The sequence below is a fragment of the Lynx canadensis genome, chromosome X (assembly GCF_007474595.2).
Source record: "Lynx canadensis isolate LIC74 chromosome X, mLynCan4.pri.v2, whole genome shotgun sequence".
NCBI classification, from domain to species: Eukaryota; Metazoa; Chordata; class Mammalia; order Carnivora; family Felidae; genus Lynx; species Lynx canadensis.
Window position 1 is genome coordinate 94,356,381 of NC_044321.2, and position 26,429 is coordinate 94,382,809.

At 39.6% G+C, this 26,429-nt stretch overlaps 1 protein-coding gene across 1 annotated transcript in view; it reads left to right on the forward strand.

Moving 5' to 3' along the window:
- WDR44 (WD repeat domain 44) overlaps positions 1 to 26,429 on the forward strand; it is a 79,903-nt gene that overhangs the window by 43,739 nt on the left and 9,735 nt on the right. The window contains exons 7-14 of the mRNA XM_030304953.2: positions 938 to 1,074; positions 2,109 to 2,192; positions 5,584 to 5,690; positions 6,664 to 6,815; positions 9,041 to 9,179; positions 10,522 to 10,586; positions 21,056 to 21,169; positions 25,008 to 25,130. Coding sequence (XP_030160813.1) covers positions 938 to 1,074; positions 2,109 to 2,192; positions 5,584 to 5,690; positions 6,664 to 6,815; positions 9,041 to 9,179; positions 10,522 to 10,586; positions 21,056 to 21,169; positions 25,008 to 25,130 — 921 coding nt within the window. The remainder of the gene's footprint in view (positions 1 to 937; positions 1,075 to 2,108; positions 2,193 to 5,583; positions 5,691 to 6,663; positions 6,816 to 9,040; positions 9,180 to 10,521; positions 10,587 to 21,055; positions 21,170 to 25,007; positions 25,131 to 26,429) is intronic.

A 26,429-nucleotide genomic window follows, 5' to 3' on the forward strand; every position in this document is an offset into this window, starting at 1 on the left:
CTCACAAGCCTGAGATCAAGAGCCACATGCTCCACTGACTGAGCCGGCCAGGCGCTCCAGTTTTCATTTCATTTAAACACATTTTAAAAACCTATTGTACTTTGGAAAGCAGTTTGGCAGTTCGTCAAAATATTAGACATTGAGTTACCGTGACCTAGCAATTCCACTCCTCTGTATACACCAAAGAGAAATGAAAACCTATGTCCACACACAAAATTCATAATAGCCAAAGTGTGGAAGCAACACAAACGTTCATCGCTCATGAATGGATAAATAAAATGTGGTATATCCTATCCATGTGGACTATTTTCTTTTAATTTTTTTAAAATTAACATCCAAGTCAGTTAGCATCCAGTGTGATAATGATTTCAGGAGAATCCAGTCATTGATTCATCCCCTACATATAGCACCCAGTGCTCATCCGAACAAGGGCACGTGGCACTTCTTTTTGGCAATTAAAAAGAGTGAAGTTCTGAAACATGCTGCAATGTGGATGAACCTTAAAAATATGGTCCTAAGTGAAAGAAGCCCGTCACGGAAGACCACGTACTGTATGTTTTGATTTATATGAAGTGTCCAGAATAGGCAAACCACGGAGACAAAATCAGATTGGTGGTTTCCAGGGGCTGGGAGGAGAGGGGAATGAGGTATGCTGTCTAATGGGCATGGGGTTTCTTTTTGAGGTAGTGGAAATGCTCTAAACTTAAATAATGGTGATGGTTGCATAACTCCGATTTTACTCAAAATCATTGAACTGTATATACTTTAAATGAGTGTGTTTTGCAGTGTGTGAATTGTGTCTCACTGAAAAAGTTGAAAAGTATTGTACACGGTACTGAAGGTATCCAGAAAGTCCTTAGCTTAAATGTTTGAGGATTTCGTAGACTCAAAAAGATAATTAAATTATAGGTCCTCTTGGTGTTCTTCGTTACCTCAGGAAATTTTAGCCAGTGTCATGATTAAAAACCTGGATACTGGCGAAGAAATCCCTTTGAGTCTTGCAGAAGAGAAACTGCCAACAGGTATCAATCCCCTCACTCTGCACATCATGAGAAGAACTAAGGAATATGTAAGGTATGGGCTATTGTTATTATTTATTCATAGTATTTTGGAGTGGTGAAGATTTCTCTGTTTATGAACTCTAACAGACCCTAATGTGGTTTCATTCAATCTTCTTTTTTTTAATTTGGAATTAAAATAGAGTTAGTTGATGTATGTATTCTTCAACATTGTTCTCTCTTAAGACCATGCAGTTATTTAGAGACAATAGTATATATCTTAAATCTCATAGTATTTGGTTTCTCTTATGTATTTTTTTAAATGTTGATTTATTTATTTTTGAGAGAGACAGAGCGCATGCGCCAGCAGGAGAGAGGCAGAGAGAGAAGGAGACGCACAATCCCAAGCAGGCTTTGTGCTGTCAGTGCAGAGCCAGACACGGGGCTCGAACTCACTAACTGTGAGATCGTGACCTGAGCCAAAATCAAGTTGGATGCTTAACTGACTGAACCACTCAGGCGCTCCTTGGTTTCTCTTTTAAAATGATGTATATAATACTAGAGACATTATTGAAACATGTTGAAGGTAAAAAGCCATGCAGAATGAACACCTGGTGTTCTGAAACCTTGCTTTAAGGGCCACAGATTTTAAAAGTAATTGTATTATCTTTGTAGGTCAGAAAATGGCTTCAGTGTAAGGGGATTGACTTTACTGTGCAGTATATGTAGATCGAAGGAATAATTATTTTGAAAGCAAATCTTAATAAAGTGTAATACATGATGTGCCTGAAGAGTTAGGAGAAAGTTAATTTGTCATTTCTGTGCAGCAGGTTTTGTCCAGCAAAAAGGCTCATTGGTAGTAGGTTTTCCATAAGTTCCTAAATTGCTTTCACTTGCATTTTGTACATTATACCATGCTTAAAGATTCTATTTGATCTCTCAAGTCTAACTTCTCAGGATCATCATTTAAATGAAACTTACAAAAAGTATGTTAACAGTCTTTTTTTTTTTTCTTATTCCGAGTATCTGAGTATATAGTAAGTATCCATAAGACGTTTGAGGTGATGGGGAAATGTCTTCTCTTACAATGATTTCTTCCCCTTCTTGTAGTAATGACGCAGCACAGTCAGATGACGAAGAGAAGTTGCAGTCTCAAACAACAGATACTGATGGTGGAAGGTTAAAACAGAAAACGTGAGTTACAGTGCATCCTTTTTCTTTATTCCAAGCTTTTATTTAAAAATTATGAGAATCGCCATGCTTATTTATTGAGTGAGTGAGTGAGTGAGTGAGTACACGTGAGCGGGGGGAGGGACAGAGAAAGAGGGAGAGAAAGAATCCCAAGCAGACTCCTCCCTGTCAGACAGAGCAAAGCCTGACCAGGCTCGATCCCACAAACTGTGAGATCGTGACCTGAGCCGAAATCAAGGGTCGGACACTTAACCGACAGAGCCACCCGGGCGCCCCTGCCCTACTGCTTTCAGTCTATGTCCCATCTAGTGTATATGTCTGTCTGCCACCACCACTTCCTACCCCCAGCCAATGGATGACGAATTACTTGGGGCTGTATTATTGGTCATTTCTATAGTATCTGAGAAATACTAAATGATCAGTAAATTTTGCATCATGCCTGGATTATTTTTCTGACAGTAGATATGAGAAGTGTTCATAGAGGCACATGATTGTCCTTGAAGTTGCTCTCAAATCCTATTTGTTTTTCTAAACCCAACACAATTTTTCCTAACTTCTCCAGTTCATAGTAAATTTGCTTGTCTCAATTTCAGTGGCACCTATGGTCTACGTAACTTACATTTCCCCTTTATTTTATTTTAAATTGTTTTCTAATTTTAAAAAACGAGATAAATGGGGGCTAAATAACTAAATCATATGTTGCAAAAGGATTGTGATCATGCCATCCCTCTGTTTCCCTCGCAAACGTCAAGACAATGGTGGACATGTAGATTTTGCTTCATTATATACCAGTCACTTATTTGACAATAATTCAGTCTATGGTCCAAAGCAAATTCTCCACTCTAGTCTGATCTTTTCCTAGTGTGGAAAGAAAGCATTGAGAATTCTTCAAAAAGATTTACCCACAGTGCAGGGACAGGATGAAAGCTCAGGTGTCTGGAACTTGGTTGTCAGCAATGGCAACTAACAGGAATAGGAAAATTAGGAATTATGAAGGAGATAGGTAAACATCCAGGAGAGCTGTCACTTACTCCATTCATTTAAGCTCATTATTTTTCTTTTTTCTTTTTTTTTTTAATTTTTAAAAAATGTTTATTTATTTGAGAGAGAAGTGCCCCAAAGCTCATTAGTTTTCCAAAAGAAAAGCTCCTTAGGTTTATTCAAAGCCACTGTACTTACTTTTTACATAATTTTTTAATATCTGGTCATCTGGTTCATCTGAGCTCCCGGCAAAATAGAAGTAGCAAACTGTGACAGCAGGTAAGTCGACACATAAGAATGTCAGGTCATGGGGTGCCTGGGTGGCTCAGTCGGTTAAGCGTCCGACTTCAGCTCAGGTCATGATCTCACGGTTCATGGGTTCGAGCCCGACATAGGACTCTGCGCTGACAGCTCGGAGCCTGAAGCCTGCTTCGGATTCTGTGTCTCCCTCTCTCTCTGTTCCTCCCCTGCTTGTGCTCTGCCTCTCTCTCTCTCTCTCTCTCTCAAAAATAAACATTAAAAAAAAAAAAAAAGAATGTCAGGTCATATTTTGATTGCAAGGAGCACCTGGGTGGCTCAGTCTGTTAAATGCCTGATTTTGGCTCAGGTCACAATCTCATAGTTAGTGAGATTGAGCCCCGCATCAGGCTTTGTGCTGGCAGTGTGGAGCCTGCTTAGGATTCTCTCTCTTCCTCTCTTTCTCTCTGCCCCTTCCCTGCTTGTGTTCTCTCTCTCAAAATAAATAAACATTTCAAAAAATAAATAGAGGAAAATGGAAAATGAAAGCCTTTCATACTTTTACCCCCAGAAATAATCTGTGTTAATAATTAGGTGTATTCTCCATACAATGTTTTCCCTCACAAAAGTGGAAATAATACTGTGCGTATGGCTTGTCGGCTTGCTTCTTTTGTCCCCCCCCCTTTTTTTAAGTAGGCTCCATGCCCAATGTGGGGCTTGAACTCACGACCCTGAGATGCACTACTGACTGAGCCAGCCAAGCACCCCTGTTGGCTTGCTTTTTTAAAATCTCTAATTGTAATGGACATATCTTCATATCAGTACCAATAGTAAATTTATTGTATTCTTTTTATCAGTCAGATATGGGGGTTCAGTGCTGCAGACACCATCGTTAAGAAGACAATCTTAGTCTCTGCCCTCATAGAGCTTCCAGTTAAATAAGGGAAATAGATACTAAATATAATTACACAGATAAATCTAACTACATTTGTGTAGTAACTGCAGTAAAAGAAATGTATGGGGTACTCTGGGAGTATAAAACAGGAAAACCTGCTCTAAAGAGTCAAGGAGGGCTTTTGTGAGAAATCTCTACTTTCTACACTTTGTTAATAATGCTGTAGTGGACATCTTTGTATATGTAGCTTAGCAAGTCTTTCAGATACTGTCCTTAATATCATGAGCTCCCATGAATTGGTAAAAATTTACTCCTGTAAATTTTGCCTTGGTTTTAGATATCATTTATGTACTGTGCTTTGTTTTTTATAATCTTAATGTATGAAATTTGAGACCAAGATTATTTAAAAAGCAATAAATAAGTCCTATTTATGGAAGTGTGAGATGCATACTTGCATTACATTGTGTTTGGGAATACCTCCTGGGAAAGCTCATCCTGACTGTATTGCTTTCAAACACCCATACTGAAAGAGAAGAGATAAAGGGCCATCAGAGGGTACCAAACATCCTATTCTGTAAATAAATACCTCTTTATAGCTTATTTTTATTGATAAAATGTGTTTTTAAGGATTATGCTTTAAAGCTGTCTTCTCAAAGCAATTCTCATTGCAGATTCATGGCCTCACCCCAGACCCTCTAAATCAGATGATCTACAGATGGATCTCAAGTTCATGCACTTTATTTATTTTTTTTTTAATTTTTTTTAACGTTTATTTGTTTTTGAGACAGAGAGAGACAGAGCATGAATGGGGGAGGGTCAGAGAGAGGGAGACACAGAATCTGAAACAGGCTCCAGGCTCTGAGCTGTCAGCACAGAGCCCGACACGGGGCTCGAACTCACAGACCGCGAGATCATGACCTGAGCTGAAGTCGGACGCTTAACTGACTGAGCCACCCAGGCGCCCCAAGTTCATGCACTTTAAACACTCTCCTCCCACTCCATCCCCACCAATTCATTATTCACCATTGAAAAGCCAGTACTCTTAGAGTATGATATTGTACGTTGGGAAGAAGTGTCTGTATTTTCTTTGTAGTCATATTGGCTTCTATATATTTATTCCATAGACAAGGGATAGAGGAACTCAAAGACCTACTATTTACGTTAAAAAGAAGTTATTTCAAAATATATACTTGTCACAGCTAATAAGATTATCTGTGAATTGTTGAATTTTTACAGTTAGTTAATAAGAAATAATTTTGTTGTTTTTGTAATTTTGGTAAGGACTCAACTAAAGAAGTTCTTAGGAAAATCAGTAAAGAGAGCAAAGCACCTTGCAGAGGAATATGGTGAACGTGCTGTAAATAAAGTTAAAAGCGTTAGAGACGAAGGTAAGTGAAATAGAACATTGCAACTGAATATTTAAATGATTTGTAATTGTCCAAATTTAGCCTGTAGTTTATAAGAAACATTCTATTTTGTTGAAAGTAATAAGCCTTTATAGCTAACACCTTAGCATTTCAGTAAGTCATGTTACTCTAGATATCTATCACTTAATTTTATGAACAGGAAGAAAAAGAAATTTGTGCATCTTAAACATGAATTTGTACATACTTTGTGGCAACCTGGAAGAGTTGTAATAATCAGTTGTAAACTAGTTATGTGAGGCTATTTAATTTTTTTTTTAATGTTTATTTACTTTTGAGACAGAGTGAAAGAGAGACAGAGGCATGAGCGGGGTGGGGCAGAGAGAGGGAGACACAGAATCCAAAGCAGGCTCCAGGCTCTGAGCTATCAGCACAGAGCCCGATGCGGGGCTCGAACTCATGAACCGCGAGATAATTACCTGAGCTGAAGTCAGATGCTCAACGGACTGAGCTACCCAGGTGCCCCAAGGCTATTTAGTTTTTGTAAACATTTTCAAAATTAGGTAAATTTTCTTAATTGCACAGATCTTAACTTCCTGTGCCTTTGTTGTACTCATTTGCTTTATTTAATAAGCACTAACATAGTAGTTATTTTGTGCCAGTGTTCTAAGCATTTTCACCTATATTAACTCATTTAATCTTCATAAAAGCCCTAAGAGGTACGTACTGTTATTACCCCCTTTTATAGATGAGAAAACCGAGGCACAAAAAGGTCCAGTGCTATAGCTGTGGTCATACAGATGATAAATGACAAAGCTGGATTTGGACCTAGACAATCTGGCACCAGATTCCGTGCTCTTGACTAATATGCTATTTAGTAATAGATTTTGCTTTCCCATTTAATGAATTTTCTTAGTAAACAATGAATATGAAAATATGATAGTAGCTATATATCTATGTTAGCTAGTGATGATCTCTATATTGCTTTTCTGTTCAGTGTTTCATACTGATCAAGATGATCCTTCATCGAGTGATGATGAAGGAATGCCATACACGAGACCAGTCAAATTCAAAGCAGCGCATGGTTTCAAAGGACCTTATGATTTTGATCAGATCAAAGTGGTGCAAGATCTTAGTGGTGAGCATATGGTAAGAAACGTTTATATTTTTCACGATTCTGTTTTCATTGAGAGGAGTACTTTGGCTTCTATAAAGGCAATCTCTTGTTATATATGTAATTTTTCTAAACTGACTCAAGAAGAATAAATTGATATTAACATGATTTGATGACTTCAGAGTCTCTCTCCAAATTACTGTTCAAGAAGGGAACGTTATTGAATAAGTCAACTCTAAGCTCGTATCTTTAATAAAGCTATGTAAAGGTACCAAATTTGAAAGAGTTAGATTTACCAGGTGGTCTATCACACTTTGGAAGACATTTAAAATGTTCCCTGGGTATATTTTAAATAATTAACAAATATTTCAGTAGTTCGATGTATTTTGTAAGATGGTGGCTAAAACCAGGAGAGAGAGGTACAAGTTTTCTATAAGAGTTAAAATGTACCAATGATATTGCAGTTACCCCTTAAAAATGCTAGGAACACAGGGAAGGTGGTACTGAACTCAGAATTGGACAGATGATGCTATGTCTCCTTGATCAGGGAATCTATGTATCTATTTAGATTTTAAATCTAAAATTTGGCTTAATTGGAACCATAAACCATCAGATGGCAGCCAGATTGGAATTTAAACTTTGGTGCTTATAATCTACATATGAAATGTTTGACTTGATTATAGTCATGTCCTTAAGGAACTGATGAATTTTTTTGTACTGTTTTAATTCGCTTTCATTACTTCCAGTTTTAAGTAAAATCTCATTGTAGTAGGTTCCAAGTAACAAATTTTTTTTTTTTTACAAATTTTTTAATATACTTGAATTTTGTGGAAATCAGTGTTATTCCAGTAAATGAGCTGTTGCCTCTAACTTGGAAAATCTTTTTTTTTTTTTTAAGGGAGGAGTATTTTTTTTTTTAAGTTTATTTATTATTAAGTGATCTTTATATCCAACACGGGGCTGTGACTCACGATCCTGAGACCAAGCGTCGCATGCTCTCCCAACTGAGTCAGCCAGGCACCCCATAACTTAGATAATCTTTTTGTTCTGCATAGGTATGTGTTGTAATAGTAGACATAACAGTATTTCTTGTAATAGCGTTTGGCTTTTCCAATTTAAGGGTTTATATTCGTTAACCACCCCCCAACACACAAACACATACACACACACCCACACTCCACTATTGTTAGCAGTATCAGGGAATTCTAGCCATATTCTCTGAAACCTTGTTTCTGGGGGGAAAAAAACAGGAATGAGACCACAGCATTCCAATACTTATAAATGCCCAGTGCCATGAGGGTCCCTGCTAAGGTGGCCCTTACATTTCCCTCAGCCTTGAGCAGGAGTGCTAGTGCTAGCCTGAGGGCTCTGCCTCTTCCGATCCCACTTCCCCCTTATGTTCAGCTAGGAGACTGAGATCCCAAACTAAGACCTGTGGGTTTTTTTTAATGTTTATTTATTTATTTCGAGAGAGAAAGAATATCCCACATGGGGTCCACGCTGAGAGCCCAGAGCCCAACATGGGGCTCGATCTTATGAACCATGAGATCATGACCTGAGCCAAAATCAAGAGTCAGACGCTTAACCTACTGAGCTACCCAGGCGTCCCAGGATTTGTTTTTACAGTGATTCGTGGCCACCTCACAACTCCATTTCCATTAATATGTGGATATGGCTTGGGGCTTTGAAGTTGTTAGTTTAGGTTATGGTAAATTACTCTTTTATCCCGCCTTTCTCCTAAAAGTTCCTCTTTGTGCTGTTGTAGCATCATTGGACTATTGGCCTTAAGTGGTGTTAGTAATGTGAGCCTTACCTTAGTATGTATAATTTAGCATAATTCCTTACTTTGGCTTAAAAATAATGTTTCAGCTCTTAGGGGCATGTGGATGGCTCAGTCAGTAGAGCATGCAACTTGATCTCAGGTTTGTAAGTTCAAGCCCTATGTTGGGTGTAGAGATTACTTAAAAATAAAACCTGAGGGGTGCCTGGGTGTCTCAGTCGGTTAAGTGTCCAACTCTTCGTTTTGGCTCAGGTCGTGATCTCACTCCATGAATGAGTGAGACCCATGATCAGGTCGTGGGATTGAGCCCCACATCTGGCTGTGTGCTGACTATGTGGAGCCTGCTTGGGATTCTCTGTCTCCCTCTTCTCTCTGCCCCCCCCCCAAAATAAATAAACTTAAAAAAAATAATAAAATCTGAAAGAAAATAACGTTTCAACTTTTAAAGTAATAACTTTGAGCCTTCCTTTCTTTTCATAGGGAGCCGTTTGGACCATGAAATTTTCTCACTGTGGCCGATTACTTGCCTCAGCTGGACAAGACAATGTAGTGAGAATATGGGCCTTAAAAAATGCTTTTGACTATTTCAACAATATGCGAATGAAATACAATACTGAAGGTATTTTTCACTTATTTGTGGGCTTTAAAACTCTAGAGACATCTGGTATTTTTACATTTTAGGTATAATGCTCTTCTATCTGGCAACCATTTGCAGCAATCACTACTTTTCATAATAGCCACAAACCCAAAAGTAGACAGAAGTCAACACCAAAAAATCATCTAAATCCCCTGAAAAACGCTACCACGAAGTTTTTGACTTGATCCCTTTTGAGGCGTAGCGCAGGGTTTATTTCATCAACCATTGGGAACAAGGTTACTTGGTGTCCCCTGGCAACCTTTAGTTCTATCCTGGATTAAAATGAAAGACCTGATAACTCTAGAAAAAGAAAGAGAATAATAATATCCATCCAATAATAAAGATAAAGGAGACATAGCCATGAAAAGCAAATGTGATTTGTCGTACATCGAAGGGTATATGAAAAGTTAAATGGAAAAGAGAAACTTCAGAGAGTGATGTATGTACATAATGATTACAACTGTGAAATCTTTCTGTATATTGGTAACTTATCAGGAACGTATGTAGAATCGATGTAAATAGAAGCTTTATGTTTATGGGATTCTTTTCTCATAATTACATAACTCCAATACATTTTCTCCACAAACCTGTCCCTTCCCCAGTCAACTAAGGCTGAAACAAGAAATTGAGGGATGGGAGAAAGGAGAATCAGTGGCCATGGGCTGGAGTATAGAGTATATTTGAAGCACCAATTTGAGGAACATAGAAACCCAGGGAGATCCACTAAACTGGCAAACGAGGCCCTGTACACTTTCGTAGCCCTGTGGGTATTGCTTGCATTATGTTATGATACATAATTGAAGATGATAACGGGTTGGCAAAAAGTTGAACTATGTTTACGATACATTTCTTTTATTGCCCTGCCTGGAACAGAAAGACTAAGTGGCCCTCAAGACTTCTACTAACCTAGACCCTTTGTGCCCCTTTATTGTTCATCTTTGTATTCTCTACGAATAATGAGGATTTAACAGTATTTTATTAAATTGGGACTATGGCTTATAAAGATTTTTTGATTAAAAGTGATAAAAACAATATTTTGGTGTCTAACGAGTCAACGCTTCATTTATTTTGAAAATGTATTTTCTCAGAGCACCTGGCTGGCTCAGTCAGTAGAGCCTGCAACTCTTGATCTCAGGGTCGAGAGTTCGAGCCCCACATTAGGCATGGAGCCTATTTTTAAAAAATGTGTTTTTTCAGAATGTTACATTCTACAACTATTAATTAGGTGTTACTATGTCATTATTTCTGATTGATGTTGTGTGTGTGTGTGTGTGTGTGTGTGTGTGTGTATACATATGCCTTTTTATAATTATGTTGTTTTCAGGACGTGTGTCTCCATCACCTTCTCAGGAAAGTCTGAATTCATCAAAGTCTGATACAGATACAGGGGTATGTTCTTTATTTAATAGTTACTAATATAATTTGATTTGTTTCCCATGAAGTACCTTATCGTCTATTAGAAATTGTAGTTTATGAAAGCACTTAATTTAAAATTAAGATATGTTAGAAACAAAAGTTTTTTCTATTAGAATTAGTAAATGAAAATTTGTGATATTTAAAAGTTGTCATACAGTGAATGATACTACTCAAGCTACCAAACTACCAATGTTAACTTAAATAAAACAAAATCCCCTCCCCTCAAATCCATGTTAGAATTTAAAAAAATAATGGATACTGAGTAAGGGGTGATTAAGAAAAGAAAAAAAGATACTAAACTATTTAGATTTTTCTACCTTTTTGGTTTAATAAATGCTTTATCACACTTTCAGGTACTTTAAAATATCTTGATTTTCATTTGGTCTCAGAGCTGGAAGGTCAAATATAACCAATTTTAAACCTAAAAAGCAGAATGGAAGGATTATTATTCTGAGCTCTTCCCTGTGCTTCGTGTGTATTGATCTACACAGGAATGATACAAAGAACCTAAAATGTCCACCTGCTCAGCAGTATTTTCCTGGGGTCTCATTGGCTCTGTAGTGTTTGACACTATTCCCCACTCTAAACTTACTCTTCTCAGCTTTCTATGGTTCTGTTTTCCCTCGTTCTCTTCCTATATGCATGCTGTCTCTTCCTCTTCCTCCCACTTAAATGTTGCTGTTTCTCAGGGGTGTGTCCTTGGCCATCCTCATTTGACATATTCATTCATTGCCTCCAGTCCTGAACTGGCTTTACCTTCATAATTCCTGTTTCCTTTTCATAGCTGTATGGTTTTTAAACAAGGATGAGATCTTATTGGGCATGCTGCCCTTTTCACATAACAATATATAGAGAGTCTTGGGGTGCCTGGGTGGCTCAGTCGGTTAAGCGTCCGACTTCGGCTCAGGTCATGATCTCACGTTGTGAGTTCAAGCCCTGCATCAGGCTCTGTGCTGACAGCTCAGAGCCTGGAGCCTGCTTGGGATTCTGTGTCTCCCTCTCTCTCTGTTCCTCCCCTGCTCGCACTCTTGTCTCTCTCTCTCTCAAAAATAAAGGTTAAAAAAAACCCACAATATATAGAGAATCTCTCCATCAGCATATTCACCACGCACATCAATGAATAGGTCTCAAACTGAAGTCCCTCAACAAATGTTCTTTGACTGCTTGTTACGTGTGCCAGATACTGCTAGATTCTGCAAATCCAGTGAGACCTAGTCTTTGGCCTCAAGGGCTATGGTGACTAGTGAAATAGTATATACCCACAGTTCTAGTATCGGATGGGAATACTCTTCAGAGGGTACCACACAAGTATAGGAGGTATCCTTATGAATCAGCGCGTGAGGAAAAGCTTTCTGGAGGCTTTGTGAGTGAGCCAGGAGTTAACTGTGTGAGAGAAGGAAGGAAGGGGTTCATCAGAGCGAATAGCGAGTGCCAAGGCCTGGAGGCCACAACAGCATGGCACGTGAACGGTGCTACCACAATTCCAAGCGGCTACAGCAGACTGGGCCTGTGTGAGAGTTGGAGGAGAGGCGGGCAGGGTTAGGATTTTACATGACCTTTTGTGTGTTAAGACATTTGGACTTTGTCCTGCAGGCTGCTGGGGGAACAGGGGTTTGAAGGATTTCGATCAGGAGCTTAATTAAAATGTTCAGATTTTTGCGGCACCTGGGTGGCTCGGTCAGTTAAGCATCTGACTTCGGCTCAGGTCAAGATCTCACAACTCATGAGTTCAAGCCCCACATCGGGCTCTGTGCCGACAGCTCAGAACCTGGAGCCTGCTTCACATTCCGTGTCTCCCCTCTCTCTGCCCCTCCCCCATTCTCGCTCGCTTGCTCTCTGTCTCTCAAAAATAAACACTGAAAAATTTTTTTTTAATGTTGAGATTTTTGTTTCAGAAAGAGCATTCTGGTAGCGCTGGAAAGGATTGATTAGATCGGGGCTCCAGGCTAGAGACAGGGAGACCACCTAAGAGGTTACCAACCCAGGAGAGAAACAGTACTTCGATTATGAAGCAGTGGGTCTAGAAACCGTAAAGATGAGCTGAATTTGAGAGATGTGAAAGAAGTCGGACCTCTGGCACTAGGTGACCGACTAGGTGGGGAGGCAGATGGTAGCCGAGGATGAGTGTCAGCTGTCTGGATTGGATAACTGGCTAGGTGTTGAATGGTCACTTATGGAAATATTTGTATTACCTACCCACAACCCTGCCTCTCTCTTTTGAGCCGCCTTTTTTTTTTTTTCAGTTTTTCATCTTTTTTTTTTTAAGTTTATTTATTTATTTTTGAGAGAGAGAGAGCAAGCAGGGGAGGGACAGAGAGAAAGAATCCCAAGCAGGCTCTGCACTGTCAGCACTGAGCCCAACATGGGGCTCGAACCCACGAACTGTGAGATCATGACCTGAGTCAAAATCAGTTAACCAACTGAGCCACACAGGTGCCCTTTGTGAGCCTTCTTTAATGGCATTACCATCCATAAGTTCCTTTTCTAACTCAGTCAGAAAATACTCCATTACTTATTTTTTTCCTTACCCACATATGAAATTAGTTATAAATTTCTTTTTTTTTTTTTCAACGTTTTTTTTGTTTTTTTGTTTTTTTTTTTTTTGGGACAGAGAGAGACAGAGCATGAACGGGGGAGGGGCAGAGAGAGAGGGAGACACAGAATCGGAAACAGGCTTCAGGCTCCGAGCCATCAGCCCAGAGCCTGACGCGGGGCTCGAACTCACGGACCGCGAGATCGTGACCTGGCTGAAGTCGGACGCTTAACCGACTGCGCCACCCAGGCGCCCCAAAATTAGTTATAAATTTCTATCCACTCTTCCTCCACCTACAAATGCCCATGGAATCCGTCCCCTCGTTCCCCGTTGTCACTCATGTTATCTAGGTCCTGAATACCCATTTAAATGTTTGCTGTAGCCTCCTAATTGCTTTTCTGGTCTGTACCCAGTTCATTTTCTCTGCTGTCCCCAGCTTTTTGTCAAAATAATAGATCTGATGCCATTTTGTGGTTTAAAACCTTCCAGTGGCTCCTTGTCACCTGCAGGATAAGGTCCTTCCTGATCTTGCCTCATCTTACCTTTTTAACTCCGCTCTAATTCCCTGGTGCCTATGTATCCTACTTGCCATACCGAACGTAGGTCTGTCCTTACCCTACGGTATCTGTCACTCCCGTGCCTTCGTCTTTGGGGTCTGCTTTGCCGACAGCGCCCTCCCTGCCCCCTTTCCTCACGGGGCTGAGCCCAGCTCATCCTTCGGGATTCAGTTCACACACACACACACACACAAGGATTCAGTTCAAATCTCTTATTTTCTTCTCTTATTATCTTCCTTGAATCAAGCAGGCAAAATTGTCCCTGATTTGTGTTCTGACAGAACATTACAGGTCCTTTGACACTGTTATTACTTACCAGTTTGTCTCACTGGTTAGACTCTAGGCTGATTTAAGGCAAAAAAGCGTACTTCCCGGATTTTAGTGTCCTTGGAACCTGACCTGGTGCCTTACTGTGGTGGGCCCGAATCGGTGTTGGATTCCTGCTTCTGTGCTTCGTTCCTGTCCTCCTTTATCTGGATGCCTGCGGTGCTCCCTTCTTTCTATTCAAAGCTTGCCCAGTCTTCAAGGCCTACTTCCTTCATGAAGCTTTCCCTGACTAATGTAGCGGTACAAATTTTAACCACTTTGCTTTAGGGAAAAGGGTTTGCTTTTATTAGTTTAATTCCCCATAAGGTTTCCAGACATTGACGACCACTAAAAACGGGAACTATTTGCACCGTCTTGTGTTATGCTTATTTCAACAACCCTACTGATAGACTTCCTTAACTATGTCCATCCACCGCACCCCATCCCCCAAAAGACCTAAGTAACTCCCAATCTTGTTTGAAAACAGTCCTTTTAAATAAGGAGTGTAGTATTTCTTTGACACCAAAGTAGTGACCCCTGGAGTACTGTGCTTTTTTCCTGTGGTAGTGGAGTAGCATTTGTATCTGTTGTCTTCAGGAAAAGATTGGTGCTCCTTCACTTTGGTCATTCTATTTGGAGACCGTTAGAAGGATCCTCTACTTCACATGCCTTTGGAGTGTGGTATCTGCTATTATCTTTGAACCTAGCGTTAGCTGCAGTGAGGGGCAGTATACACGGCGTAGCTTATTCATTTATTTATTTTCCTAATGTGTGTGTTCTTTCCTCTTTTCTCATGATAGTGATATATTTATTTTTCCACCTGCATCCTCATTTTCGTTAGCATTCATGTAAAATAGAATACCTAAAAGTACCTATTGTACAGTTGGGCATACAGACCAGCACACCCAAGGTCACGGACCTGCTCATTGGTCATGCCATGCCTAGAATTCTGCCTCTTATGCTCTCCATTCCTGTTGATTTTCAAAAGTAGCTCAGCTGAAGTAAGGAAGAAAGGAAGAAGGCATGCCTCATTTGCTCCATTATGCTAGAGATTTTGTAAAATTTCTCCTTGACACTAGGTGTTGTAACTATGCAGTTTACTTAGAAATTGGTGCTTTTCTTGGGTTAAATCTATGTTTGGTGTGCTTGATTAGTGGAACATTAGTATGGGTGTTCTAGCATTTAACTGCTGCTTTGAATCTTTCAGAGATTGTAGGGGAGGAAAAAATTCACTCTACTCTCTGAGGTTCTGCAGCCAGGGTTTTGCAGCTAGGATCCGTGAATAACCTGACAAAAGACAGATTCTTAGGAGAAACAGTTTATTATACATGCATATGGAGGCCCTCATAGAAGAATAGTGAATACCTAAAGAAGCAGTTAGACCCAGGGGCTCATACATCATTTTGACAAAAGCAGTAAGTTTGTGGAGAAGTGACAACACAAAGGAGGTGAGGGGTTGGGCTTTAGGTATAGTAAATTGTGACCAGGTGAAAATCTTGGGGGAAACTAATGGAAGATGAAGATTATTTAGTACTGTCTCCAGAGGTAAGCTTTATTCTCCCATTCCTGGCAAAGAAGAGGTGAAGGGGAGGTACCTTCACAAAGAGAATTTCATGCTCTGCTTTCAGGTAGAAGCGGGGAGAGCAGATACCTTTTCTTGTGTCTGTTTCTTTTCAGTTGCCTTCAGCTCAAAATAATCTTTATGCAAAGGGAATATTTGAGGTCACACAATCTGATCTCCTTCAAGATTATTTGGACATAAAACTTGGATTAAGGGGGGGTGAGAGGTAATTTTTGTGAAATTGTACATGTATAGCATTTTATTAAAAATATGCATTGGTTTAGCTTTGGTTCAGTCAACAACAATTATTACCTTTCTACAGTGTGTTAGGCACTGAAAATATAAAGGAGCCATGGACAGTTCCTGTCAAGGAGCTCTGTGTGGCAAAAAAACGGTATCAATGGTGATAATATATGTCCAAAGCAGAATTAAGTATCATTTTCCCTAGATAGCCCCTCCTTTGATAGTGTACTTGATGTCAGTTAATTAACACCCGTATCTTCCCCGAGTTAGAAACTGTGTTCACTGTTTAGTCTTCTCTCCCTTCAACGTTTGCTCATTCATCAAATCCCGCCCACTTGATCTCAGAAATGTCTTTGGAATCTGGCCATTCCTTTCATTTCCACTGTTATAATCTGGGCCTTTATCTCTTACTTGGACCGTGATAGTTATTCTCCCAGATTCCAGTCTTTCATCCTCATTGCTAACAGAATTACTTTCCTATAAAACACATCTGATCATGTTCCTTTCCTGTTTAAGTACTGCTTTTAGTTCTCTCTTTTTTTCCTACAGATTTAAGTCCAAATTCCTTAGCTTGGCTCAGTCTTTCAGAGATCAGCCTGACCTCAGCTGTCATTGTTATTTTTCACCCTTCCCTCTCGCAAACCTTATGTTCTGAACTCACTCGGTTGTGCATTGTTGCCCCAACAAAAATGTCAAACCCTTTGTTGATCGCGTATATTTACTATTCGCCTTTGCCTGGCCAATTCGTTTAAGAGTCAAGTCTCCTCGCTTGAGGATTTCTTGCTTTGCCCAGTGCATAATTATTCATATACTCCCTCACTGTCCTCATGATACCTTGCTCATATTTCTTTTAAAGGCACTCACTATATAATACATCAATTTATGTAACAACAGCTAACATTTTATGAGCCCTTATTCTGTGCCATGTACTTTGCTAAGTGCAGTTGATATCTTATCTCGTTTAACCTCACAATAGCCCTGGTACTGTTGTGAGGTACTGTTAAGAGTCCTGTTTTACAGATGAGGAAGGCTGAGAGATGTTAAGCAACTCACCGGTTTCACACAGGTGGTATATCGCGTCAGAATTAGAACCCATCTCTGACCTGTCTTGGGAAAAACTTATGCTGTTAACCATTATGCTCCACTGATTGTCATTGTAAGGTCTAGCACTGTGTCTTCATTTAGTCCATAAATATTTATTGAGGGCTTACTGTGTATTAATCAGTGTTGTAGGAAATCGAGGATATATAGTAGTGAGCAAAAGAGACAAAAATATCTTTTGTGAAGCTTAAATTTTAGTGGTGGGAGACAGAGAAACAAAATACATAGTTTTGTGATTATTAGAAAGTGGTAAGTTTCATAGATGAAAATAAAGCAGATAAAGTGAGGTAACAGGGAATAAATAAGGTGGGTGAGCAAAGCTTCACCCAGAGGTGGTCATTTGAGCAGAATCTGAAAGAAGTGAGGGAGTGATCATGTGGCTGTCTTGTATTCCAGGTAGAGGGAATGGCAAATGAGTTCTGGTGTGTTCCAGAAACAGCATTGTTGGGGGGATGGGGGATGGGTGAAATAGGTGATGGGGATAAAGGAGTCACTTGTTGTGATGAGCACCGAGTGATGTATGGAACTGTTGAATTATTGTACACCTGAAACTAATATAACACGGTATGTTAACTAACTGGAATTAAAATAAAAACTTAAAAAGCCAAAAAAAAACAAAAAAAAACCATCAAGAGCATTGAGGCCTGAGTAGCCAGAGCTAGTGAGCGAGGGGGGAAGGTAGTAGAAAATGAAGTCACAGGGGTGCCTGGGTGGCTCAGTTGGTTGAATGGGCTGACTTCAGCTCAGGTCATGATCTCGAGCTTGGTGAGTTCGAGCCCCGCATCGCACTCTGTGCTGACAGCTCAGAGCCTGGAGTCTGCTTTGGATTCTGTGTCTCCCTCTCTCTCTGCCCCTCCCCAGCTCACACTCTGTCTCTCTATCTCTCTCAAAAATAGACATTAAAAAATGTATTTTTTAATTAAAAGAAAAGAAAAAATGAAGTCACAAGAGGTGTGGAGGGGCAGTCGATTTGCAAGCCAATGCAAAGACTGTGCCTTTTACTCTGAGAAAGATGGAAGCCGGTGAAGGGTCTTTGAACAGAGAATATGACATAATCTGATATATTGTAAAAGGTTCCTTCTGGCTTTTAAATACTGAGACTAGATTATAAGAAGGTAAGAAGTGTCTTATTTTGTTATCTCAGATAATTAACACAGTTATCTGGTATATAGTCAATGTAATAAATATCAAAAGGCTTACAAGTTTTCACAGCAGTCCAGCTTTAAAATGACATTTTTAGATAACCAGGATATTTGAATATGGATTAGACATTAGATGATACGAATGATATTTTTTAGGTGTGATAATGGCATGGTAGTTATATTTAAAAGAGCGCTTATTAGTTGGAAATACATAAAGCCCATGAGCATTTACTGGTAACAACAGTGTTTAGGTCTTGCTTTAAGTGTTCCAGCAAAAATAAACAAAACTTAAAAGTGGGAGAGTGCTAAAACAACATGAGTAAGATACTGATAATCATTAAAGCAGGTGATGTATGTATGGGTTTGTTATACCATTTATTACATTATTCTGTTTCAGTGTATGTTTGAAATGGCCATAATAAAGTTTTATATATGTTTATATGGAGATATAAATATATGGTGATTTAGAGGATCTAAATCTCTCTCTAGGTGTAGATATCTATAGAGATATATACATATAGATAAAATACATTTTACTTGCTGATTCTACCATTAATAATTCTACCTTTAAAAACCTATCAGAAAGAAATCACCAGATAGGGGTACGTGGCTGACTTAGTCGGTAGAACATATGACTCTTGATCTGGGGGTTGTGAGTTCAAGCCCCACATTAGGTGTAGAGATTACTTAAAAATAAAATCTTTGGGAAAAAATGCTAAATTATTACTAGTAGTCATCTCTAGGTGGTAGGATTTTAGGTCATTTTTATTTGATTCCTTAATACTTCTCTGTATTTCTAAAATTTTCTTTAGTAAATAGGCCTGCTTTTATTAAAACAAATAACAGAAGATGCTGTTAAAGTCTCAGGTTTAAACCTTTTGACCATAATACCTTCTGTATTAAGATAAATAATAAAATCGGAGTAAAGGTTTATGTTCCAGGATGTTCACTGAATTGCCGTTTATGCTAGCAAAAAGTTGGAGATGTCTAAATGACCAACAAGTCGGAGCGTGATTAAATTATGGCACATGCATATGCAGCTAGTAAATGTTTTCAGAGAGTGAAATACCTAGGATGCTCATGGTATAATAAAAAGAAGACAGTGAATCTTGTGCACAGTGATTTCAGTGAATGTTTTTTTACAACGGAAAGATGAAGGCAATCAAAATGTTAGCAGATTGTTGTTTTAGTTTCTCTACTTCCCGTGCTTTCTCAGCAGTCTCTATTGGGCATGTATTTACAGTCAAAGAATTTATTTAAGTCATTTGGAAAGACATAAAGAATATAAGGAGAAGAAACGGGACATTTGAGGAGAAAAATAAGATCTGGAATCACTGCTAGAGGAATTCTGTGGAGAAGTTCCTGAAATGGAAGTGATTCTTAAGCAGAATGCTGAATTTTATGCAAGAGGGCAGGCCCGTTGGGTGTTCTGTATTCGAGGCGCCCTCGCTAGGCTGGCAGCACAGTTCGAGGGCGCGGCTGGAGTCCTGCAGGAGTGGGAGTGCCTGGCGGAAGGTCAGGGCATGGGTTGCGGCTGCTCTGCCTGCACAGAGGATAGGAGGAGGTTTTTATTATACACCGTAAAGTTCTAGACACACAGTAGCGGTAGTTTTTATCCGTTCTCATGGCCACCGTCCTAGTTTAAGCCCTCATTGTGTTAGGTACACTTTACTGACGGCCCTTCCTGCCTCCGCTCTTTCTCCATGCCGTCTGTTACCTTCTTGCCCAGCTTCCTCTTTCTGAAGCGCCAGTCACCTCGTGTGATTTTTTTTTCTTTTCAGAAACCTGTGCTGGCTCTCCCCATCGCCTTAGAATGTTTGCACTTTTAAGCCGCAAATCCGAGGCTCTTTACAGTCTGTTCCCAGAGTACCCGTCCGCTCTAATCCCACGCCGTGTCTGCACACACTCTTCCTCCGTCCCCGTCATCCCGCCCCCTTCCGTAAATACGCACAGCTTATCGCTAAGAGCCCCATGTTTTGGCTCAGGCTACATCCTCTACAACATTTGAGGGGCGATCTCTGAACTTATAGTTGTATTTCTGCTTTGGTTCTGCTGTTTACAGGTGGCTGTGTGTCCTCTAATATGTTATCCTGACCTCTCTGAGCCTCAGGTTTTTTTTCTTAATTTCTTCATCTTCGTAATGTTAATATACCTCCTTGACAGAGTCATTAGGATTCATTCAGGTAATGAATACAAAAGCATGTTGTAAACTAAATGCGTGGCACACATGTATGGCATTATTTTCTACCTACCTCTGTCAGGATGCTTTTGACTTCAAATAACAGAAATCCAACTGAAAATGGCTTAAACAATGAGGAAGCAAGTCTGGAGGTAAGGCGGTTCCAGGGTTGGTTAATTGCACAGCTCAGTAATGTCGTCAGGGTTCTACCATCCTCCTGCTTTGCTCTTGGTCTGCCTTTCTTGGGTCTGTTCCCCTCATGGTGGTAAGATGGCAACTACAGTCTCAGGTGTCACACGGACAGCAGTGTTCAGAGGCAGGAGCGTCCCTTTAGTGTGGCCCTTTTTAAGAGTGAGGACATCTTTGTAGAAACGTCCCCCTATCTTCCCCCTCACTCCCCTCAATAAACTTGCCCTCCTGCCTAATTGACAAAAATGGTAGCACATGCCCATGCCCAAACCAGTCTTCACTGGGAAAGGGAATGAGCTCATCGTGATTAGCTCAGACCAAGCATGATTCACACCCTGGGGCTGGCTCCCACCTCTCCTGAGGGAACAGATGCTCAGAAAAGGACAAGGCAGGGGCTCTGTTAGGGAGGGAAAGATGGTGACAGCACAGTGTCTTCAGGGACGATCGTGTTTCATTAGGACAGGGAGGCGAATAAGCGATCAGTAGGAGGTTCATCGTAAAGGGGAGTTTGTTTTCGGTAGATCGAGATTTCAGTCAGGCAGCATACAGAATGCCGAGAGAACGGATGGGGTGGGATGAGTACGAAGCCTTTGTTTCTCCACTTTTAACATTTGTCTTTGTGTCTAAATAGGTGTGCGGTGGAGCCGACGAAGACCCTGATGATAAAAATGCACCATTTCGGCAGCGGCCGTTTTGCAAATACAAAGGACACACTGCTGATCTCCTTGATCTTTCATGGTCCAAAGTAAGAAATTCTTAGTCGAAGTGTGTATGAATTCTATGTAACTATGACTTTAGGATAAAAACAAATGTTTTATCTGTACGATTGTCACACTGTCGAGTGATTGTATTTACTTCCTGGAAGTTATCGATTAAAAGAGGAGAAACATCAAAAAAAAAAGAAAGAAAGAAACATCACATTAGGCAAATAAGAAAATGTTTATATTAACAGTTTCTGTCTGGATCTGTCTACATACTTGTATTTTTTACTTCTTTTACAAAGTAATTTTGCAAAGTATTCTCTGCAAAATGGATACGACTTTCGACTTTCGCTGCAAAGGTGAAGTCCGATTTATCTGATCAGGACTGCTTTGGCTAATCTGCTATATTTGTTAAATCATTAAGTTTGCAAATATATGAATCTTTGATAAGGCATCGTTTTATGTTTTCTTTTTTCCTTAGAGCAAAATTATTTCAGAAGTAGAGGGCCTATTTTGCCACGGAACAAATATCTGAGCAGTTTTGCAAAAATTTAAAGATACTTCAAATTTTATTGAACATGTTTAAAGCATGAAACAGTGTTTTGAATTTTTGCGTAATACCTTACCCTTCCTTCGTATTAAAATTTGTCAGTAATCAGGATCTAAAATATATTTAGAATGGGGGGGGAGTAATATTGAAAAGCCTTAAACTGAGAAAAGTCAACGGAGTAAACGGAATACTATTAGAGATACCAGTGTTGCCCACATATTTTCACTGTGTCAGGAGAACCTCACGTACCACAAAGTTACTGCTGGTTTCCTTAGGCGAGTCAGGCTTTCTCAGAGCTCCAGCTTTGAATCACTCCATTTCTGAATTGCTACTCCTGCCATACTTGTTTACATGTTCTGGATGCTTTTCAAAAACCATCTGTCATAATGTCTTTCTCTAACTCGGAAGAAGCTTAGACCTCACCTGGTAGTCTGGTTTTAAACTGAGCCCTGATTGTGTCTTTATACTCCTCCCCAACCCTGTGTGAAATCTGAGTTGTCAGAGATGGAAATCTAAAGTGTCCTTAATCTGATAATCATATTCATCTGGGATAAGAAGTACAAAGCACGTAATTGGGAACCTTGCACTCCTTTTATTTTCTTAAAGCAACCCAATATTTTGTATGGGGTGTAATGCTGACTGGAAGAAATTAGATCTCCATTGACCACTTATCCGTCAGGGTTCTCCAGAGTCACACACCCAAGAGAACATATATGCATAAGGACATTTATTTTAGGGAATTGGATCGCTCAGTTGTGGGTGTAGCCAAGTTGAAATCTGTAGGGCAGTCTGGCAGGCTAGAAATTCAGCAGGAGTCACTCTGGGATCATAAGGCAGAATTTCTTCTCCAGGAAACTTTTTTGTTCTTAAGGCCTTCATCTGTCTGTCTGGATGTTCTTCTCTTTAACTTTCTTTTTTACCTGTTTACTCATGCATATTTCTAGGTATTATTTACAACAGGATTGTAAGACATTCCAGAGTAGGGACCAGATTTTATTTTACTGTTGTTTCTCTTCAGGATCTAGCATAATCAGTATTTATAGTGGGTTTTCTACGTGTTGAAGACTTACTTTGTGCCAGGTAATGAGAATTACCTTGTTAATTCTTACAGTAACCTGTGAGGTAGATGGTATTTCATTTTGCTTAAAAAAATTTTTTTTCACGTTTATTTTTGAGAGAGAGAGAGAGAGAGAGAGACAGAGTGTGAGTGAGGGAGGGGCAGAAAGAGGGAGACACAGAATCCGAAGCAGGCTCCAAGCTCTGAGCTATCAGCACAGAGCCCGACGCAGGGCTCGAACTCATGGACTGTGAGATCATGACCTGAGCTGAAGTCAGACGCTTAACTGACTGAGCCACCCAGGTGCCCCTATGGTACTTCATTTTGTAGTTGAGGAGGCTGGGTCTCTGACCCATCTGACACCACAAAACTAGTTATAGGTAGAACTTAGGTTTGAATCTAATTTCTTTGACTTCTGAAGATCATGAAATTCAAGAAAATTACTTAATTTCACTTATTCAATAAGTATTTACTGAACAGAACTTCGCATAGTGAAACACGTCTTAGCATGTCTCTAGTGTCTTCACTTTTAGGGATGTTTTCATATTTCTTTCATATGCTTAAAGCAATGGACTATTGCAAGAATCGAATAAAATCAACTTAATGAGCAAACCATAGATTTAGGGAATTTTTTTTTTAATATTTCATTTATTCTTGAGAGAGAGAGACAGAGCACGAGCAGGGGAGGGCACAATCTGAAGCAGGCTCCAGGCTCCGAGCTGTCAGCACAGAGCCCGATGCAGGGCTCAAACCCAAGAACCGTGAGATCATGACTGAGCCGAAGTCGGACACTTTACCGACTGAGCCACCCAGGTGCCCCAGGGCTTTTTTTTTAAGTTTATTTATTTATTTTGAGAGAGAGAGAGAGAGAACATGCACGAACAGCAGAGGGGCAGAGAGAGACGGAGAGAGAGAATCCTAAGCAGGCTCTGCACTGTCAGCATGGAGCTTGATGTGGGACTCGAACTTTTAAGAACCATGAGATCATGACCTGAACCAAAATAGTCAGACGCTTACCCAACTGGCACCCCTCAAAGTTCAATTTTTTAATTGTACGTTTCATGATCTATTTAAAAACAGGCATACCACACAAAGTGTACACTTTTAAAACTAGCCCCAAATAGCATTTATTTATCATTGCAGTACCTATCTAAATCAGTATTTGCACTCAGTCTTCTTACATTCAGAGATTAAAGATTGCTTATTACTTTTAGTAGATGACAAAGCATCTTGTGGCTTTTTGTTTAAACATGTGTTCTACTTAACCACTCTGCAGAAGAGTGTAGTGGTTAGAGTCTGGACCTAAGGGCAGACTACGTAGGTTTAAATCTCAGTTTTGCCACCAATGAGCTATGTAGTCTTCGACAAATTATTTAGCATCTGTGCCTCAGTGTTCTCATTTGTAAAAGGGGATAATCATATACCTACCTCATAATATAGTGTTAAGAACAGTCTTTAGCACATTGCAAGTATTCAATAAATGTCATCATTACTTTGGTTTGTTTAGCACCTTTAGGCATACCAAAGAATAGTGTCTCATTTGGGCTTCCTCGTTCAGTATAACTCACAGTTCTCTTCTTAAATAGATTATGTTGAAAAGTTAAAGAATTTCTGCCAGCTGAAGCATTTGATAGATAAATGTTTGGTTCCTGGGTGATGGGGCCATCACAATGCCTAAAGCAGTTACACTACCCTCTTTTACCTTTGAAAATTCTATGATCTATTCTGAGACGTTTGACGATTTCTCTTCTCTCATTTTCTTGCCTGTGGTGTGACAGGTGCACAGTAATTTTTCATTTGCATGCTGCATTATAGGGTAATCTTTTTGAAGGCATTTTAAGTGACAATTAGGGAATTCTGGGGAGTTAAAATTTGCCAGCATCGCCAATGTCAGGGTAACTGAACTGAAGTGACAATCAAATGAATAGATGCCTTGTATTCATAGCTAAGTTTCCGTATATGCGGACTATAATAAGTAAGATACACCTTAGTCCTCTCTTAGTGCCTAGCAGATTTTTTTTTTTACCTAGATCATAAGATTCTAATTTCAGAACAGGTAATACAGAAAAGTCTTAGAATCGAAAGAATACGGTATTTAACTGGGAAAAAATGGGATCTTCCAAATGAAATGGGTAATCTTTTTGTTCTTTCTGATGCTAGATATAGCAATAACAAAACTATTGAGATACATAAAGCCAAAAGTTTGCTTTTATTATTGTGTACGTAGTATTTTTTTCATAGGGTGATAAAATGATCAATGTCAATTTCTCAATAGAATTACTTCCTGCTTTCTTCTTCGATGGATAAAACAGTCAGGTTATGGCACATTTCCAGAAGAGAATGCCTTTGCTGTTTTCAACATATAGATTTTGTCACTGCCATAGCTTTCCATCCAAGAGTAAGTAATTGTTTATGTATTTTTTTTTGTTGTACTATAAGGAAGGTGAGGGAACCTGGCTTCTCTGGAGGACAGTTGGACTACAGGAAAAAAAAAAAATTATTAACAGCCACATAGTTAAGGACAACTTAATTTAGTGTTTCATTTTGTTTAGAAAGGAAATATTTTGTTAATCTGTATTAGAAGAACTGGAAGTGTTATGGTCCAACTATAAGAATGAAAAGTCATCCCAAATCTTTAATAAGACATGCAGGGTATAAATAAAGAACTAAAGTATCCTATTAAAGGTGAGAGAGATTAGAGACGGAGGAAGAAGAGGAGACAGCAGGTGAATAAATAAGAGGGAAGCATATAGGCAAGAATAGTGGGAGGAGTAGGGTGGGAAGAGACAAAGAGGAAAAGGTTGAAAGAGGCAAAGACCAAAATTCATTATAAGATATACTGAATTCCTGTGTAATGTCTGGAAATACAGTGTGTGTGTGTTTGCAGGAGGGGTTTGTGTGTTTTTTTGTTTTGTTTTTTATTTTTTTAGTAAGCTCTACGCCCAATGTGGGGCTTGAACTCACCACCCTGAGATCAAGAGTCACATTACTCTACCGACTGAGCCAGCCAGGCTCCCTGGAAATATTGTTAATCTTTTTATTAATTAATTTATTTTTAAATTTCTTTTTTTAACATTTATTTATTTTTGAGACACAGAGCAGGAGCAGGGGAGGGGCAGAGAGAGAGGGAGACACAGACACTGAAGCAGGCTCCAGGCTCTGAGCCATCAGCACAGAGCCCAGTGTGGGGCTTGGACTCACAAACCATGAGACCGTGACCTGAGCCGAAGTTGGACGCTCAACCGACTGAGCCACCCAGGCGCCCCTGGAAATACTATTAATCTTGAGATCCATCCTTATTCATTTTCAGTGTAGAAAATCCCTATCTTTCCTCTGAAAAGGAAGTATTTCGTACGATTTCAACCAAAGGAGGAAAATTCATCATGGAATTGCTGACCTATCTTATGTTTTTGTAGGATAGAACCACCAAATGAGTAAGGCTTTAATTACGTTTTGCTCTTTGCAACTAGAAGCACAAGAGGAGTCCTGTGTGGTGTCACTCCACTAGCTAGATCGAACTAAATGGAGGCCTTGAGCTGACCTGACTTGCCCTCCCCTACGTGGATGTGTGAATCAACATTTCTATTCATGTCCTCATCTCTGTATGTTTAACACCCGTTGTCATTTTAATGCAACATTTCGGTTATATTCACATTTCTTCCCCTTTTTTCCCAGATTAGGAGAGGACTTTTTTTCT